The sequence below is a fragment of the Pongo abelii genome, chromosome X, assembly GCF_028885655.2.
Source record: "Pongo abelii isolate AG06213 chromosome X, NHGRI_mPonAbe1-v2.0_pri, whole genome shotgun sequence".
Classification (NCBI taxonomy): domain Eukaryota; kingdom Metazoa; phylum Chordata; class Mammalia; order Primates; family Hominidae; genus Pongo; species Pongo abelii.
Genome location: NC_072008.2, coordinates 54,528,487 through 54,546,323, shown reverse-complemented (window position 1 = coordinate 54,546,323; position 17,837 = coordinate 54,528,487). Strand labels below are relative to the sequence as shown.

Genomic DNA, 17,837 nt, shown 5'->3' with positions numbered 1-17,837 from the left:
CCTGTAGGTTGTCTTCACCACTTTCTTGAAGGTATCCTTTGAAGCACAAAAGTTTAAAATTTTGATGAGGTGAAGCTTCTCTGTTCTTTTGGTTTTTTGTTTTTTTGAGACCGAGTCTTATTCTGTTACCCAGGCTGGAGTGCAGAGGCGTGATCTTGGCTCACTGTAACCTCTGCTTCCCAGGTTCAAGCGATTCTTGTGCCTCAACCTCCTGAGTAGCTGGGATTACAGGCACATGCCACCATGCCTGGCTAATTTTTGTATTTTTAGTAGAGATGGGGTTTCACCATGTTGGCCAGGCTGGTCTCAGACTCCTCACCTCAAGTGATCCACCTGCCTTGGCCTCCCAAACAGAGGCGTGAGCCACTGCGCCCAGTCGAGGTGCAGCTTCTTAATTTTCTCTTTTATGCTTGTGGTTTTAGTGTTGTGGCTGGGAATTCATCATCTGACCCGAGTTACTAAGATTTACTCCAATGTTTTCTTCTAAAAGTTTTATAGTTTTAGCTTTTGTATTTAGGACTGTGATCCACTTTTAAATTTCTGTGTATGGTATGAGGTTGGGGTCCAGCTTCATTCTTTTGCATGTGGATTGCAGTTATGCCACAAGTTTAGTTGAAATAACTGTTCTTTTCCCATTGAATGGTCTTGACCTCTATATTGAAAATCAATTGATCATAAATGTTAGGGCTTTTAGACTCTCAGTTCCATTGACCTATATGTCTGTCCTTACCCTGTTGTTCATTTCTAATTTATTCATTTTTGGTAGGAGAGCATGCTTTGTATGATTTCAATCTCTTTAAATTTGTTGAGATTTGTTTTATTGCATAGCATATGATTTTTTTTTCAGAGAATGTTCTATGTGTGCTTGAAAAGAATGTCTATTTTGCTATTGTTGGGTGAAGTGTTCTGTAGATGTCACTTAGGTCAAGTTGGTTGATAGTATTGACCAAGTTTTCCATATACTTGTTGGTTTTCTGTCTAGTTACTCTCTCCATTATTGAGAGTGGGGTATTGAAATCTTTTGCTATTATTGAATTATCTATTTCTCCAGTTTTGTCAGTTTTTATTAAATGTATTTTGGGACTCTGTTGTTAGATGTGTTTATGGTATATTGTCTTGATGTATTAACTTTTATCTACGTAAAATGCCCCTCCTTGTCTCTAGTAACATATTTTTGTCTTAGGGTACTGGTTTTTAAAAGACTGAGGGAAGATTTCTTTCTTCATCCTTCTTATTTGCTTCTTTTTTTTTTTTTTTTTTTTGAGACAGAGTCTTGCTCTGTCACCCAGGCTGGAGTGCAGTGGCATGGTCTTGGCTCACTGCAGCCTCTGCCTCCCAGATTCAAGCTGTTCTCATGCCTCAGCCTCCCGAGCAGCTGGGATTATAGGCATGTACCACCACACCCGGCTAATTTTTGTATTTTTAATATAAATGGGGTTTCACCATGTTGGCTAGGGTGGTCTGGAACTCCTGACCTCAGGTGATCCACCCACCTCAGCCTCCCAAAGTGCTGGGTTTACAAGTGTGAGCCACCGTGCCCAGGTCTTATTTGCTTCTTATCCTATACGTTGGGAAGCCAGGTGTTAGAATTATTATACCAGAGCACCAGTACTTGCCACTCCTCTAGTATATTAGGGGTCTGAATAAGATTTTATTTTGTTTTTTATTTTAATTAATTTTTTTTGAGACAGAGTCTCACTGTGTCACCCAGGTTGGACTGTAGTGGCTTACTGTAGCCTCAACCTCCCAGGCCCAGGTGATTCTCCCACCTCAGCCTCCCCGGTAGCGAAGACTACAGGTGCATGCCACCATGCCTGGCTAAGTACTTTTTTTTTTTTTTGAAACAGGTTCTTGTTCTGTTGCCCAGGCTGGAATGCGGTGACGTGATCTGGGCTCACTGCAACCTCTGCATTCTGGGTTCAAGCGATTCTTGAGCTTCAGCCTCCCAAGTAGCTGGGATTACAGGCATGCACAACCACACCTGGCTAATTTTTGTATTTTTCAGTAGAGACGGGGTTTCGCCATGTTGGCCAGGCTGGTCTAGAACTCCTGACCTCAGGTAATCGGCCTGCCCTGGCCTCCCAAAATGCTGGGATTATAGGTGTGAGCCACCATGCCCAGCCCAACCTGTTGTTTTTAAATTAAAAAAAAATTTTCCCAACACCATGGACCTGAAGGCAAAGTTTTTTTTGTTTTGAGACAAGGTTTCTGTCACCCAGGCTAGAGTGCAGTGGCTCTGTCAATCTCACTACAACCTTGTCCTCCTGGGCTCAAGGGATCCTCCTGCCTCAGCCTCCTGGAGTTTGGACTACAGGCACATGCCAACATACCCAGCTAATTTTGTAATTTTTTTGTAGAGATGGGGTCTTGCCATGTTGCCCAGGCTGGTCTCAAACTCCTGGGCTCAAGCAATCCTCCCTCCTTGGCCTCCCAAATTCCTGGGATTATAAGCATGAGCTACTGTGTCTGGCCAAAGATTTTATTTTATTTTATTTATTTTTGAGACAGGGTCTCACTCTGTCACCCAGTCCTGAGTGCAGTGGTGTGATCTCGGCTCACGACAACCTCTGCCTCCTGGGTTCAAGCGATTCTTGTGCCTCAGCCTCCTGAGTACTTGGGATTGCAGGTGTAATCCACTGCACCTGGCCTCAAATATTTTATTTATTTATTTATTTATTTATTTATTTGAGACTAGTCTCGCTCTGTCGCCCAGGCTAGCGTGCGGTGGCGCAATCTCAGCTCTCTGCAACCTCCACCTCCCGGGTTCAAGCAATTCTCTGCCTCAGCCTCTGAGTAGCTGAGATTACAGGCGCCCGCCACCACACTCAGCTAATTTTTGTATTTTTAGTAGAGATGAGGTTTCACCATCTTGGCCAGGCTGGTCTTGGAACTCCTGACCTCATGATCCACCCACCTTGGCCTCCCAAAGTGCTGGGATTACAGGCGTGAGCCACCGCACCCAGCCAAAGATTTTATTTTTTTAAAAGAGGTTCTGTAGTAAAAAAATTTTGAAGGCTTTCCAACTTAAATTCTCTGACTTAACTATTTTTGGCTCCTTGCTTAGATGTCCTTTTGTCTAACTTGTGGAGTTTTGCTCTTGAGGTTTAAAATCTCACCTAAAATGTTTAACATTTGGGGAACCTCGGTGAATACTGGATTCTTTTTATGCTCTTGCAGGTTTTTTTTCCCAAGTCAAAAATTATTTCAAAATAAAGAGTTAAACTAGTTATCTTTTTTCACTTGCATACAATACTAGTCTTATTAAGTGACTTTGGAAGTATATTGATTTGGCAGTGTAACCTCATAGAGACCTTCGTGAGTTCAATTCTTAGCTTTGGTATTAACATAGATATGCCCTAGTAATGTCATCTGGTTGGCAAATTTTTGTGAGTCACTGTAAGACTCTTTCTTTTCCCTCACAGCCATATTCATTCAGACAGTAAATTTTCTTGCATTTAGTAGTTCCCTAATGTGTCTTGAACCTATCCCTCCTGCCACTATTTTCATTCAAACCTCATCATCTCTTCTGGATTGTTGCAGTAGCTTTTTAATGGGTCTCCTTGTTTTACATTGTACGGCATAGAAGTCCTTGGTGTCTATCTGCCTCTCTGTCCTCATCTGCCTGCTTCTTCTGATACGCATGTAAACAACTGCTCATGATACCACTCATACACTTACTCCATACTGTTTAATGCCTTTGCTTGTGATCTTCCCTCTGCCTGGATCAGCTAATTATCTTTCTTTGAGACTCAACTCAGGCATTTTTTTGTCCAGAAAAACTTACTAGAGGATCTGACTTCATTCTTTTGCATGTGGATATCCAGTTATCCCAGCACCATTTGTTGGAAAAAATATTCTTTCCCCCATTGAATTTTCTTGGCAACCTTGTGGGTTTTTTTGGGGGGTGGGGAGGGTGGGGCAGGGGTGAGACAGAGTGTCACTCTGTCACCCAGGCTGGAGTGCAGTGGTGAGATCTCAGCTCACTGCATCCTCCACCTCCCAGGTTCAAGCGATTCACAGCCTTCACCGCCCAGGTTCAAGTGATTCTCCTGCCTCAGCCTCCTGAGTAGCTGGGACTACAGGCACCTGCCACCACGCCTGGTTAATTTTTTGTATTTTATAGAGACAGGGTTTCACCATGTTGCCCAGGATGGTCTCGAACTCCTGAGCTCAGGCAGTCCACCCACCTTGGCCTCCCAAAGTGCTAAGATTGCAGGCGTGAGCCACTGCACCCGGCTATTCTTGTTGAAAATCAATTAACCATAAATAATATGGCTTTATTTCTGAACTCAATTTTAATTCCATTTATCTATACATCTATTCTTATGCCAGGACCATACTGTCTTAATACTGTACCTTTGTAGTAGGTTTTTAAATCAAGAAGTATGGATCCTCCAAATTTGTTCTTTTTCAAGATTGTATTAGCTTTGATTATTATGGGTCCCTTGAAATTCTATATGCATTTTAGGATTAGCTTGATGTTTTCTGCAAAGAAATCAGCTGGAATTTTGATGAAGTGAGTTGAATGTGTAGAACAACTTGGAGTATTTGTCTCTATTTTGTTTATTTTATTTTATTTTTATTTTGTTTATTTTAGTTTAGGGTTTTTTTTCTTCAGCTTTTCAAATTTGATATTTCTGTGCACTTTTGGTTTGACATAATTCTTAACAAATCTTTGTGACAAACTGTGCCCTTTGAGGCGCCTAACATAGTAAGAAGTATACAGGCTTAACTTTGCAGTGCGTGATTGTGGTGAGAAGGGAAGCATTTTCTTATTGGTGGTTTGACTACTCACTTGAAAAACTTTTTCCCACATATTTTCATATGTTTATTGTGCAGAGTTTTAGAAAATACAAAAAAGCAGAAAGAAAAATCCATAATTTCAGAGTTATGTCTGTAAGCTTGTATATATTCCTTTTTACATTTAACCATATAATATACAGGGAACGTCTTTTATCTCACTGAAGACTACAGTGTTTTACTGTTGTTGTTTTGTTTTTTGAGACAGAGTCTCTGTCGCCCAGGCTGGAGTGCAGTGGTGCAACCTCAGCCTCCCAGGTTCGAGTGATTCTCCTGCCTAAGCCTCCCGAGTAGCTGGGATTACAGGCGCCTGCCACCACACCCTGCTAATTTTTTTTGTATTTTTAGTAGAGTCAGGGTTTCACTAAACCAGGCTGGTTTGGCCTCGAACTCCTGACCTCAAGTGATCTGCCCGCCTCGGCCTCCCAAAGTGCTGAGATTACAGGTGTGAGCCACCGTGCCCAGCCTACAGTGTTATTTTTAATGTTGTGGCATACCTCATTTTGAGATACTTAATTAAACACCAATTAGGCTTATGTTTAGTTTTTTCCGTAAGTGCTAGAATGAACATCTTTATAGTTAAATCTTTGCACAGATTCTTGACTATTTTCTAAGGCAAGTTTCTATAAGTAGAATTGCTAGTTTAAAAGAATACGTGGTTTTGAGTCTTTCTTGCTATTGTTTTAGGATAGTATATTAATATTTGACAATAGTTTCTGTTAAAATCTGAAGGCAAGCTTATAAATATTTGCATTATTTCAAATTGCTGTTGGATGTTTATAGCAGCAACATTCACAATAGTCAAAAGGTGGAAGCAATCCAATCCGTTGGCAGATGAATGGGATGAACAAAATGTGGTCTATAACATATGATGGAATATTATTCAGCCTTAAAAAGGAATGAAATTCTGATACATGCTACAACATCAGTGGACCTTGAAAATATTATACTAAGTGAAATAGGCCAGACACAAAAGGACAAATGTGGTCTGATTCCATTTATATGAATTACCTAGAATAAGCAAATTCATAGAGACAGAAAGTAGAATAGAAGTTACCAGGGGTGGGTGGGGGCTGATAGGGAATCATTGTTTAACTGGTACAGAGTTTCAATTTGGGATGATTAAAAAGCTCTGGGCATGGATAGTAGTGATGATTGCACAACACTGTGAATGTACTTAACACCACTGAATTGTATAATTAAAAATGGTTAAAATGGTAAATTTGACGATATGTATATTTTAGTACAGTAAAAGAAACTACTATTGACGAATTCAGAATTTTAGAGAAAAACCACCTAGAAACCATGTGGTTGTTTTACTTACTGTGTTTGTCACATTGTGGCTAAGTGAACTCAGGGTTTGGGTACTCATTTTGAATTTGATGGATTGACAGATGGAGCTGAGAACTAGGTTTCTAACCAATATTCATGCAATATGAAGACAGATTGAGCTATATACTAAGTAGTCTGCTAGGCACTGAGGACTAATGGTAAACAAGATAAGACACAGTCCCTAGAGTCTGCTGGTTCCTAAGATTGGACAGAAAAAAGAATAAACTTCTTATTAAGGAAAAAGGGATTAAAAAATCAGGTGATTTGTTTTCTCCTTAATGATTTCCTTTGTAGGGTGATTTTAAAATATCTTTTTCCCCCCCCTTCAGGTTGCTATGGAAATACATGACCACGCAAAAGGAAGTCCATTCTGATAATTCTGATACCTGAGATGTAACTGGACTGAAGAGTAGAAACAGGAAAAATTTTAGTGCCAACTTTAATTACAATGGCCACTGATTCAGGGGATCCAGCCAGCACAGAAGATTCTGAGAAACCTGATGGAATTTCATTTGAAAACAGAGTTCCCCAGGTCGCTGCAACTTTGACAGTAGAAGCTAGACTAAAGGAGAAAAACAGCACCTTCTCTGCTTCTGGGGAAACTGTAGAAAGGAAGAGATTTTTCCGAAAGAGTGTTGAAATGACGGAAGATGACAAAGTTGCCGAATCATCCCCCAAAGATGAGAGAATTAAGGCTGCAATGAATATTCCAAGAGTAGATAAGCTTCCTTCAAATGTGCTGAGAGGTGGACAAGAAGTTAAATATGAACAGTGTTCAAAGTCAACCTCAGAAATCTCAAAAGATTGTTTCAAGGAGAAAAATGAAAAGGAAATGGAAGAAGAAGCAGAAATGAAGGCTGTAGCTACTTCTCCTAGTGGCAGATTCCTGAAATTTGACATAGAACTAGGAAGAGGAGCATTTAAAACAGTATATAAAGGACTGGACACTGAAACATGGGTTGAGGTTGCTTGGTGTGAGCTGCAGGTAGGTATATAATCTTCTTGGTTATAATAAATTCAAGTTTAAGCTGGCCTGGCCTTCTGTGTGATTCATGATTAAAATGTATCATGGATTAAAATAAAATGAAGGGCTTGTCCCCCACATCCTAGAAATTATGGTCCTTTCCTATATCCTCTTAGTAGCTCACTCTAAACTTTTTTTTCTCCTGTTGTTTTCTTTTCTGTTTTAAAGGGGAAGAAAAAAAAAAAATCTATCATGGCTTTGTTTCTCTTTTTCTTTTTCTTTTTTTTTTTTTTGAGATGGAATCTTGATCTGTCACCCAGGCTGGAGTGCAGTGGCGCAATCTTGGCTCACTGCAACCTCTGCCGCCTCAGCCTCCCAAATAGCTGGGATTACAGGTGCATGCCACTACGCCCCGCTAATTTTTTGGTTTTTTAGTAGAGACAGGGTTTCACCATGTTGACCAGGCTGGTCTTGAACTCCTGACCTCAGGTGATCCTCCCGCCTCGGCCTCCCAAAGTGTTGGGATTACAGGCATGAGTCATGGCTCCTGGCCTATTATGACTTTCTTTTGGAAAAACTGTTTTAATTTGTTAGCTTTAGCAAAGTCCCCAAACTCTTAATGTCTCCTTTTGAAAACTTTTCATAAATATATGACTTATGAGTTGATTGTTATACTAAGTACTTGAGAATGTGATAGGGAAATATATTCAGTGTGGCATATACCTTTTCTCTTTTTCTTTCAGCAAAATCTTGGGGGTTCATGTGGTGTTTTTCAGAACAGGAAAGGTTTTACTTGATTCTTTGAGGACCTTTACTGATAGAAGCTCATGATGCCTTTGAGTTTACCTCAGAGAGTATCTCTGGAAGAAATAATCACCAGAATCTATTGAAGTTATTCAACTAGAATGTGTTTAGAAATGAGAAATGAAAGCAACAGGAGAATGATTGAATTGCGTACATATTTGGTTCCATAATAAATGTTCATGTAGTACTTTTAATTAATGAAGAACTAAACAGGGACAGAACATCATAGAAGGGGTTATAATGAGAAGTTTTAGACAGATGTGGGTCAAATATAAGGAAAACCTTTGTGACCTCAGTCAGCCCATGGGAAATGGTTATTGATCACACGGGATGCTTAAAATTAAGATGGAATAAAACCAGTTGCTAAGAACAGGTTTCTGTTGCTCAAATTCCAGTGGTCTCTGCGAGTGTAGGTGTATATGTATGAAAACACCATGATTTCATTCATTCTGAATTTGCTGTAGGTTGCTGTTCAGATAGGTTGGAATTTAGTCCAGGCTTCTGCATTTCTAGGAAGCTTTTTGTTTAATGCCATGGTTTCCAAACTTTACTGTTTATAAGAGTCAGTATTTGCTTCATATGCAAACTCTAGGGCCCATTGGTACAAATTCTGATTCAATAAATCTGGATTGGGGTGCAAGACTGCAATTTTTAAAAAACTTTCTAAGTGCTTCTAATTTAGGGAGTCCCTTGAACGCTCTTTAGAGAAAGCAAGTTACTTATCAGTCAGACCCATTCCAGTGGGCCTCGAAAAGTATGTGCATGTGTGGAGTTTGCTTGGTTTTATTCTCACCTGCTTTTTACCCTTTAAGAATTTTATATGGTATACATTGTAGTACAAATATTAGATAATGCAGGCAAGCAAGCATCAGAATCACCTAAAATTCCAGTACTTTGAGTACAATGCTTTAAACATTTTAGTATATACATCTTTCTGGTATAAATATATATATATATATATATATATGCACACACACATATATCTTTCTATAAAATTTTATAATCTTTATTTTCACTTATCTTGAATGTCTTTTCATTATCTGTAAGTGTATATTTATTTATTTTTGTTAGTGTATATTTACATAATTTTTTTCTTTTTAAATTTTATTTTTTGATTTCCAAATTTTATTTTAAGTTCAGAGATACATGTGCAGGATGTGCAGGTTTGTTACATAGGTAAACGTGTGCCATGGTGGTTTGCTGCACAGATCATCCCATCACCTAAGTATTTAGCCCAGCAACCATTAGCTGTTCTTCCTGATGCTCTCCCTCCTCCCACCCACCCCCATTTTTTATTTTTTATTTATTTTATTAATTTTTTAATTTTATTTTTTGAGACAGAGTCTCACTCTTTTGCCCAGGCTGGAGTGCAGTGGCATGATCTTGGCTCATTGTAACCTCCGCCTCCCAGGCTGAAGCAATTCTCCCACTTCAGCCTCTGGAGTAGCTGGGACTACAGGTGCGTGCCACCACTCCTGGCTAATTTTCTTTTTGTATTTTTTTTTATTATACTTTTAAGTTTTAGGATACATGTGCACAACGTGCAGGTTTGTTTTTGTATTTTTAGTAGAGATGGGCTTTTGCCATGTTGCCCCAGTTGGTCTCAAACTCTTGGGCTCAAGCCATCTGCCTGCCTTGGCCTCTCACGGTGCTGGGATTACAGGCATGAGCTAGTGTGCCTGGCCTACATAATTTTTTTTAAATAGATGCTTAGTATTTCATTATAAGGTTCTTCTAGGTTATTTAAGCAGTCCCCTATTGTTGGATATGTAGGGCCTTTTTTTTTTTTTTGGGAGACGTAATCTCACGCTGTCATCTAGGCTGGAATGCAGTGGTGCTGTCTTGGCTCACTGAAGCCTTAACCTCCTGGGCTCAAGTGATCCTCCCACCTCAGCCTCCCTAGTAGCTGGGACTGCAGATGTGTGCCACCACACTCAGGTAATAGTGTTTTTTGTTTGCTTGTTTGTTTGTTTTAGATGGAGTCGTGCTCTGTTGCCTAGGCTAGAGTGCAGTGGCACAATCTCGGCTCACTGCAACCTCCACCTCCCAGGTTCAAGTGATTATTCTGCCTCAGCCTCCCTAGTAGCTGGGACTACAGTGCGTGCCACCATGCCTGGCTAATTTTTGTATTTTTAGTAGAGATAGGGGTTTCATCATATTGGCCAGGCTGGTCTCAAACTCCTGACCTTGTAATCTGCCTGCCTCGGCCTCCCAAAGTGCTGGGATTACAGGCGTGAGCCACCACACCTGGCCGTGTTTTTATTTTTTGTAGAAATGAAGTCTTACTATTTTGCCCAAGCTGGTCTCACACTTCTGGGCTCAAGTGCTCCTTCCACTTCGGCTTCCTAAAGTGCTGGGATTATAGGCATGAGCCACTGTAGCCTGCCAAGGTTTTTCTCTCTACTGTTTTACTATTATAACCATGGCTATGATGAACATCCTTGTGTATAATATTGAAAGTTATGTAAATTTTAATTTCATCTCTGCATTGTGACATCAGTAGCACTCAACTTTGCGTGATACCATCTGTAAATGAGGGAAATAATTTCCATTCACTTGGTAGTAGGGTACATAGTAAAGATAAGTCAATCATTTTGCAAGCTGTGTACTCTAGTTATGTTAAAGGATGTTTAGGTAAAACTTGAAAATATTTCAATGGGAGAAACTGCATAGGATACTGACTTCTTTTTTTTTTTTTTTTTTTTTTTTGAGACAGAGTCTCGCTCTGTTGCCCAGGCTGGAGTGCTGTGGTACAATCTTGGCTCACTGCAACCTCCTGGGTTCCAGCCTCCTGGGTTCGAGCGATTCTCTTGCCTCAGCCTCCCGAGTAGCTGGGATTACAGGCATGCACCACCATGCCCGGCTAATTTTTGTATTTTTAGTAGAGGCAGGTTTCAACATACTGGCCAGGCTGGTCTTGAACTCCTGACCTCAGGTGATCTGCCCGCCTTGGCCTCCCAAAGTGCTGGGATTACAGGTGTGAGCCACCGCGCCTGGCTGTAGGATACTGACTTCTATCATTCACCTGTGGAAAGGTTTAAAAATCTCATAAGGTCTTACTACTCGAAATGTGGTCCCTGGACCAGCAGCATGAACATCACCTGGGAGCTTGTCAGAACTGCATATTCCCAGGCCTCATTCCAGACATTCTGAATCAGAATCTGACTTTTAGTAACACATCCAAGTGATTTGTATGCACAGTTAAGTAGAGTTTGGGAAGCACTTGAAATATGGGACCAAACCCAACAGCTAGCTGAAACACAGTAGGCATTCCTTTAATACACTAACATGATCTTCATATTATATTATGTATTCTGATTTCCGACTTCAAGTCCAGACTTCTCAAATTGGAATCTTTAGGAGATGAGCTCCAGGAACTTACTGTTTAAAAGTTCCCAAGATGCTGGGCATGGTGGTGCTCACCTATAGTCCTAGCTACTCAGAAGATTGAGGCAGGAGAGTCACTTGAGCCCCAGAGTTTGAGGCTGCAGTGAGTTGTGATTGTGCCCCACTGCACTCCACCCTGGGTGACAGAATGAGACCCTGTCTCAAAAAAAAAGTTCCCTAGGTGATTGGATACATAGCCAGATTTCAGAATCGCTAATGTGGAGGAAATGTAATAAATATATAAAGTACATTTTAATTTATACAGAAAACAACAATTGTATTTTTCTGTTCTAAAAGGAATGTCAGAATTAGTGGACTTATTTAATCAGTTTTTGGATATTGCTTCATCTTCTCCTTTTTTTTTTTTTTTTTTTTTTAAAGACAAAGTCTTGCTCTGTTGCCCAGGCTAGAGTACAGTGGCATGATCATAGCTGACTGTAACCTCGAATGCCTGGGCTCAAAGGATCCTCCTGAATAGCCGGGACTACAGGCATAGGCCACCATCCCCAGCTAATTTTTTTTTTGAAATATTTTGTAGAGATGTCTTAGCCTCCCAAAATGCTGGAATTACAGGCATGAGCCACCGTGCCCAGCCTGCATATTTGAAATTAAGAAAACTAGCTTATTTATAATCCCAGGAGAATAAGGGGCATCATCTTTGAATTACTTCCTGAGTACAATGCAGTTTGTAATGTACAATTTCTCATTCTTCTTCTACAGTCTTATTTATTATATAATTAAACAATTCTGTAGAAAAAGACCCCAGTGAGCAGTTTAAGTGTCTAAATTATTCTAGATTCTTTTTCATTCTTTTTTTATATGTGTGTGTGAGACTGTATGTATAATATATATATAATTGATATGTCCATACTTTTGTCTTATCAATTTGATATATGTTCTATTTATTACCATTATTAAAATATGTAAATTATAGCATTGACACTACCTCTTGCTTAATTTTCTCCCCTAATGTTAGGTAATTCTTTTCTTTTTTTTTTTTCTTTTTTATTTTTTGAGACAGGGTCTCCCTCTGTCACCCAGGCTGGAGTGCAGTGGTATGATCACAGCTCACTGTAGCCTTGACCTCGTGGGCTTAATTGATTCTCCCACCTCAGCCTCCCTAGTAGCTGGGACCACAGATGTGTGTCACCATGCCTGGCTAATTTTTGTATTTTTTGTAGAGACGGGGTTTTGCCATGTTGCCCAGGCTGGCCTCAAATGATCTGCCTGTCTCGGCCTCCCAAAGTGCTGGGATTACAGGCATGAGCCACCACCACCTGGCCTTTTGATTTTTAGAGACAGAGTCTCACTCTGTCTGCCAGATTGGTCTTGAAGTCCTGGGCTCAAGTGATCCTCCTGCCTTGGCCAACCAAGTAGCTGGGACTACAGGCACAAGCCACTCTACCTGGTACTTTTCTTTTATTTAAATTTTATTTTTGTATGTTTGATTTGAAATTTATAGTTCAACAATAGATTTTAATACCTTTTTCTCTTGATGGCATTCCCTTCTTCCCCATTGTGGATATTTGAGTCTTGTGAAATAATTCTGTTTGTTTGTTTTTTGTAGAGACAGCCTCATTATGTTGTCCAGGCCAGTCTCGAACTCCTGGCTTCTAGAGGTCCTCCTGTCTCTGCCTCTCAGAGTGCTGAGATTACAGACATGAGCCACCATGCCCAGCCTAATTCTGTCTTTTTTATCACCAGCAAAGCAAAGGCAAATTGTGTAATAATTCTTAACAGCCCTACTCCATTTGTTTAGAATACATTGACCTTATGGTGCTGCAAAGAACTGGGAGCGATAAATTTTACTGCTGATATTTGACTTTGAGGATGTTGAAAACAAACTCTCAGATTTAGGATTTGGCTATAAACACCTGCATTTCAAGTTTTTCATATTTTATGGTTTCCATAACTTGATTTTTTTAAGAGACAAGGTCTTGCTCTGTTGCCCAGGCTGGAATGCAATGGCGTATTGTAGCTCACTGCAACCTCAAACTCCTGTGCTCCAGCAATCTTCCCCCCTCAGACTTCCTAGTGGCATGATCTCGGCTCACTGCAACCTCCGCCTCCTGGGTTCAAGCAGTTCTCCTGTCTCAGCCTCCCGAGTAGCTGGGACTGATTACAGGTGCACGCCACCACGCCCGGCTAATTATTTTTGGAGATGGAGTCTTGCTGTGTCATCAGGCTGGAGTGCAGTGGTGCGATCTTGGCTCACTGCAACCTCTGCCTCCTGAGTTCAAGTGATTCTCGTGCCTCAGCCTTCCCAGTAGCTGGGACTACAGGCGCTTGCCACCACACCTAGCTAATTTTTTGTATTTTTAGTAGAGACGGGGTTTCACTGTGTTAGCCAGGATGGTCTTGATCTCCTGACCTCGTGATCTGCCCGCCTTGGCCTCCCAAAGTGCTGGGATTACAGGCGTGAGCCACTGTGCCCGGCCTAATTTTTGTATTTTTAGTAGAGGCAGGGTTTCACCATGTTGGCCAGGCTGTTCTAAAACTCCTGACCTCAAGTGATCTGCCTGCCTCAGCCTCCCAAAGTACGGGATTACAGGTGTGAGCCACTGCACCCGGCTATAATTTCTTTCATTTTAATTTTATTATTATTTTTTTAGAGGCAGGGTCTCACTATGTTGCTTGGGCTGGTCTCAAACTCCTGGGCTCAAGTGATTCTCCTGCCTTGGTCTCCCAAAGTTCTGGAATTACAGGCATGAGCCACTGTACCCAGTCTTTAATTTTTGTAGAGATGGGGTTTTGCTATGTTGCTCAGGCTAGTCTTGAACTCCTGGGTTCAAGTGATCCTCCTACCTTGGCCTCCAAAAACACCGGGTTTACAGGCATGAGCCACTGTACCTGGCTCCCATAACTTTATTTAAAAGATATATTAATGGGGCCTGGTGCGGTGGCTCACGCCTGTAATCCCAGCACTTTGGGAGGCCGAGGCAGGTGGATCACGAGGTCAGGAGATCAAGACCATCCTGGCTAACACAGTGAAATCCCGTCTCTACTAAAAATACAAAAAATTAGCCAGGTGTAGTGGTGGGCGTCTGTAGTCCCAGCTACTCAGGAGGCTGAGGCAGGAGAATGGCGTGAACCCAGGAGGCGGAGCTTACAGTGAGCCAAGATCACGCTACTGCACTCCAGCCTGGGCAACAGAGCGAGACTCCGTCTCAAAAAAAAAAAAAATCAAACAAAGAAACAAACAAACAAAAATTAATGGAAAGACTTTGACCTATTGTTCTTTGTAAAAACTTTGGTAAATTACTTGGTAATTACTTGGTAAATTAGTAAATTACTGTGAGTGAGGGCTATAAGTCGTAAGTGCTATTTAGAAGACTATATTTTAGTTTATGATGTTGAAAGACTTGGTCACATGTTACTGAAAGACCAGTTTAGCAACTCTCAGAAAGAATCAATCACAGGAGTTTGTAATAGTTTCTTCCTCCACTAACAGTTTGAAAATTAACATCATTTAGCTTTTACACATGGAAATACAACCAGTTTTTGCTCTATGATGAGTTGGAAAATACTTACACCAGTACATTTATCATTTGTTTTCTTCATATAATGGAACTATTTCCTTTTTTTTGTTTGTTTGTTTTTTTGTTTTGAGAGGGAGTTTCACTCTTGTTGCCCAGGCTGGAGTGCAATGGCATGATCTTGGCTCACTGCAACCTCTGCCTCCCGGGTTCAAGCGACTCTCTTGCCTCAGCCTCCTGAGTTGCTGGGATTACAGGCATGTGCTACCATGCCCAGCTAATTTTTGTGTTTTTAGTAGAGACTGGGTTTCACCATTTTGGCCAGGCTAGTCTTGAACTCCTGACTTCAAGTGATCCACCCGTCTCAGCCTTCCAAAGTGCTGGGATTGCAGGCGTGAGCCACAGTGCCCGGCCAATGGAACCTTTTTCTAAATATAGAAACATCATATTGAAATACGTTTTGTTGACTTTTTCTGAAATGTATTTGAGTGTGCTTGTAATAAGCCTCACTCTGTGGTCAGATATGTGATTGTGTACTTTGGAGGGTAAACAGACCTTTGAATAGCACTTAGATAGCTAACAACTCGAGCTATAGCCTTTTAACCGAACCAAACACGACACTGAAAAGAAATACCAAAAGGAAAAAAATGGCACAATAGAGTATAGCAGGTTGACATGTTGAGTAAGCATTCTAATATACTTTCATTATAGTAATGAATATACTCAAAGCAATGCAGTGGAAGTAACAGCTTAAAAATCCATACTTCCACACCTGAAGCATCTATCAAAATTGTGGAAGAACTTATTTCTGTTTTATTTTCATTCATCATCTAAGTATACTTTGGGGAAAACTATATTTTGAGACATTAGCCCTATTACATTTGATTGTGAAATTAGAATTAGATATGAAAACAGTTGAATTTCCAATAAAGGAAAAAGTAATTAAAAAAAAAGATGCTAGAATTTCTGTTTCTGAATATAGTTGTTTACAATATTCGTACTGGGACACTTAATTTTGCTCCCCAAATCTTTTTATGTCCCTCTTGGAAATGTTTCTGGATTCTGTTTAGCCGTGTAAGAAAGTGCTTCATTACATTATAGGCACACGCCAAATAGTCTGATTCAGTTTGATTTCCCACTCTCTTCATCAGATCCAGCCCTAAAAGTAGAATTCAGTCATGGACAAAGCATGATTACATTGAAGGGAGGAGGGATAGAGCTTGCTTAAATATACATGTTCTCATCTCTGTTTAAAAACTAGTCACGAACTTTATTAAATATAAACCAAAGGCAAATGCTTTTACAAAATGACAAAGGGTGGGAGTGGCAGGAGATAGCCTTTGTCTGGGAAATAGCATTAATTTCCTCAGTTAGTTGAGTGAGTTAGTTTTGAGCTAATTATTTGCTTGATAGATTTAAAAAATTGATACATGTGGTAAGCTGAAAATAGCCCCCCAAAGATGTCCATGTCCTAATCCCTGGAACCTGTGAATATGTCATCTTACATTACAAAAAGGACTCTGCAGATGCGATTAACTTAAAGATCTGGGGATTGGAAGATTACCCTGGATTATCTGGGTGGACCCAGTGTAATCACAAGGGTCCTTATAAGAGGGAGGCAGAATGGCCATAGTCAGAGGAGGAGATCTGATGATGGAAGCAGAGGCTGGAGTGATGCAATTGCTGACAATGAGCCAACGAATGTGGACAGTCTCCAGAAGCTGGAAAAGATAAGGAAACATTCTTCTCTAGAGCCTTCAGCAGAAATGCGGCCCTCCTGATACCTTGATTTTAGTCTAGAGAGACTCAGTTTGGATTTCTTGATCCCTACAACTAGCAGATAATACATTTCTGTTTTAAGCCACTGTGTTTGTTGTAATTTGTTACAGTAGCAATAGGAAATGAATACAATAGACTATAGCTGCCATTTGTTCATTCATTCAACAAATAAATAGTACCTGCAATGTGCCAGACACATGCCAAGTGCTAGGGACATAATGGGGAGAAAAAGCAGACACAGGCCTCATTTTCACAAAGCTTACAGTAGAAGGAGTTTACAGTTATAAGAAGGCTTAGAAATTGGAGTTAGTGAAATGATGAAAGGGCTGTTTAATATAGGTTTGTTTAAAGGAAATGGTAGGGTTGACAGTAGGGGGCAACAGGGATACCACTCCTTTATTACATAGTTTTCTTTTTTAAAAACTTTTTATTTTGATATATTTTCTACTCACAGAAGAGTTGCAAAAAGAGTATAGAAAGTTCCTATATACCCATCACCCAGACTTCCTTTATGTTAATATCTTGTATTTTTATTTTTGGTAGAGATGGGGTCTTGCTATGCTGAAGAGGCTGATCTCTAACTCCTGGCCTCAAGCATTCCTCCTGCCTCGGCCTCCCAAAGTGCTGGGATTACAGGTGTGAGCCACTATGCTTGGCCCTTAGTTGTTTTTTAGATTGCCCCTTAATTTGATTTTGTCTTATGTTTTCTCATGCTTAGATTTAGACTATGCGTTTTTGGCAGGAATACCACAGAAGTGATGCACCATCCTCAGTGCATCATAACTGGGGGTACATGGTGTTGTTTTGTATTACTGGTGATAATAATCTTGATCACTTGGTTAAGGTGGTATCTGCCAGGCTTTCTCTCCTGTAAAGTTACTATTTTTCCTGTTGTATATTAGTAAATATCTTGGGGGTAGATCTTTGAGACTATGCAAATATACTGTTTTGCCCGCTGATTTTAGCATCCGTTGGTGTATCTTGCATGTCATCATTATAACTGTAGTGTTCTAATGATTTTTTTCTCACATTCCTTCTGCATTTATTAATTGGCGTTACCTGTTAGTTTTATGTGATTTCTCCCCAGTATACCTGTTAAGTTTCTGGAAACCCAACAATGGGAGAATTTATGGTTGAGATACTTTGGTATAGTTAGTAATAGCAGGTATCATATATTTTCCATTTATCAAAATTAACATTAATAGAACATTTATACTGGTACTTAATTTGAATATTTTATTTAATCCTTAGAATAGGTATATGAGATAAGGATTATTAGTTTTCAGATGGTGGAA

General features: G+C 40.2%; 1 protein-coding gene across 12 annotated transcripts in view; it reads left to right on the top strand.

Annotated features, from left to right (window-relative positions):
- The window catches only part of WNK3 (WNK lysine deficient protein kinase 3), a 176,446-nt gene that overhangs the window by 18,344 nt on the left and 140,265 nt on the right, over window positions 1-17,837 (top strand). For all 12 annotated transcript variants that reach the window (XM_054544627.2, XM_024241149.3, XM_054544625.1 and 9 more), the window contains one exon: window positions 6,462-7,117. In XM_054544627.2, the coding sequence (XP_054400602.1) occupies window positions 6,581-7,117 (537 nt within the window). In that variant the 5' untranslated portion in view covers window positions 6,462-6,580. The remainder of the gene's footprint in view (window positions 1-6,461; window positions 7,118-17,837) is intronic.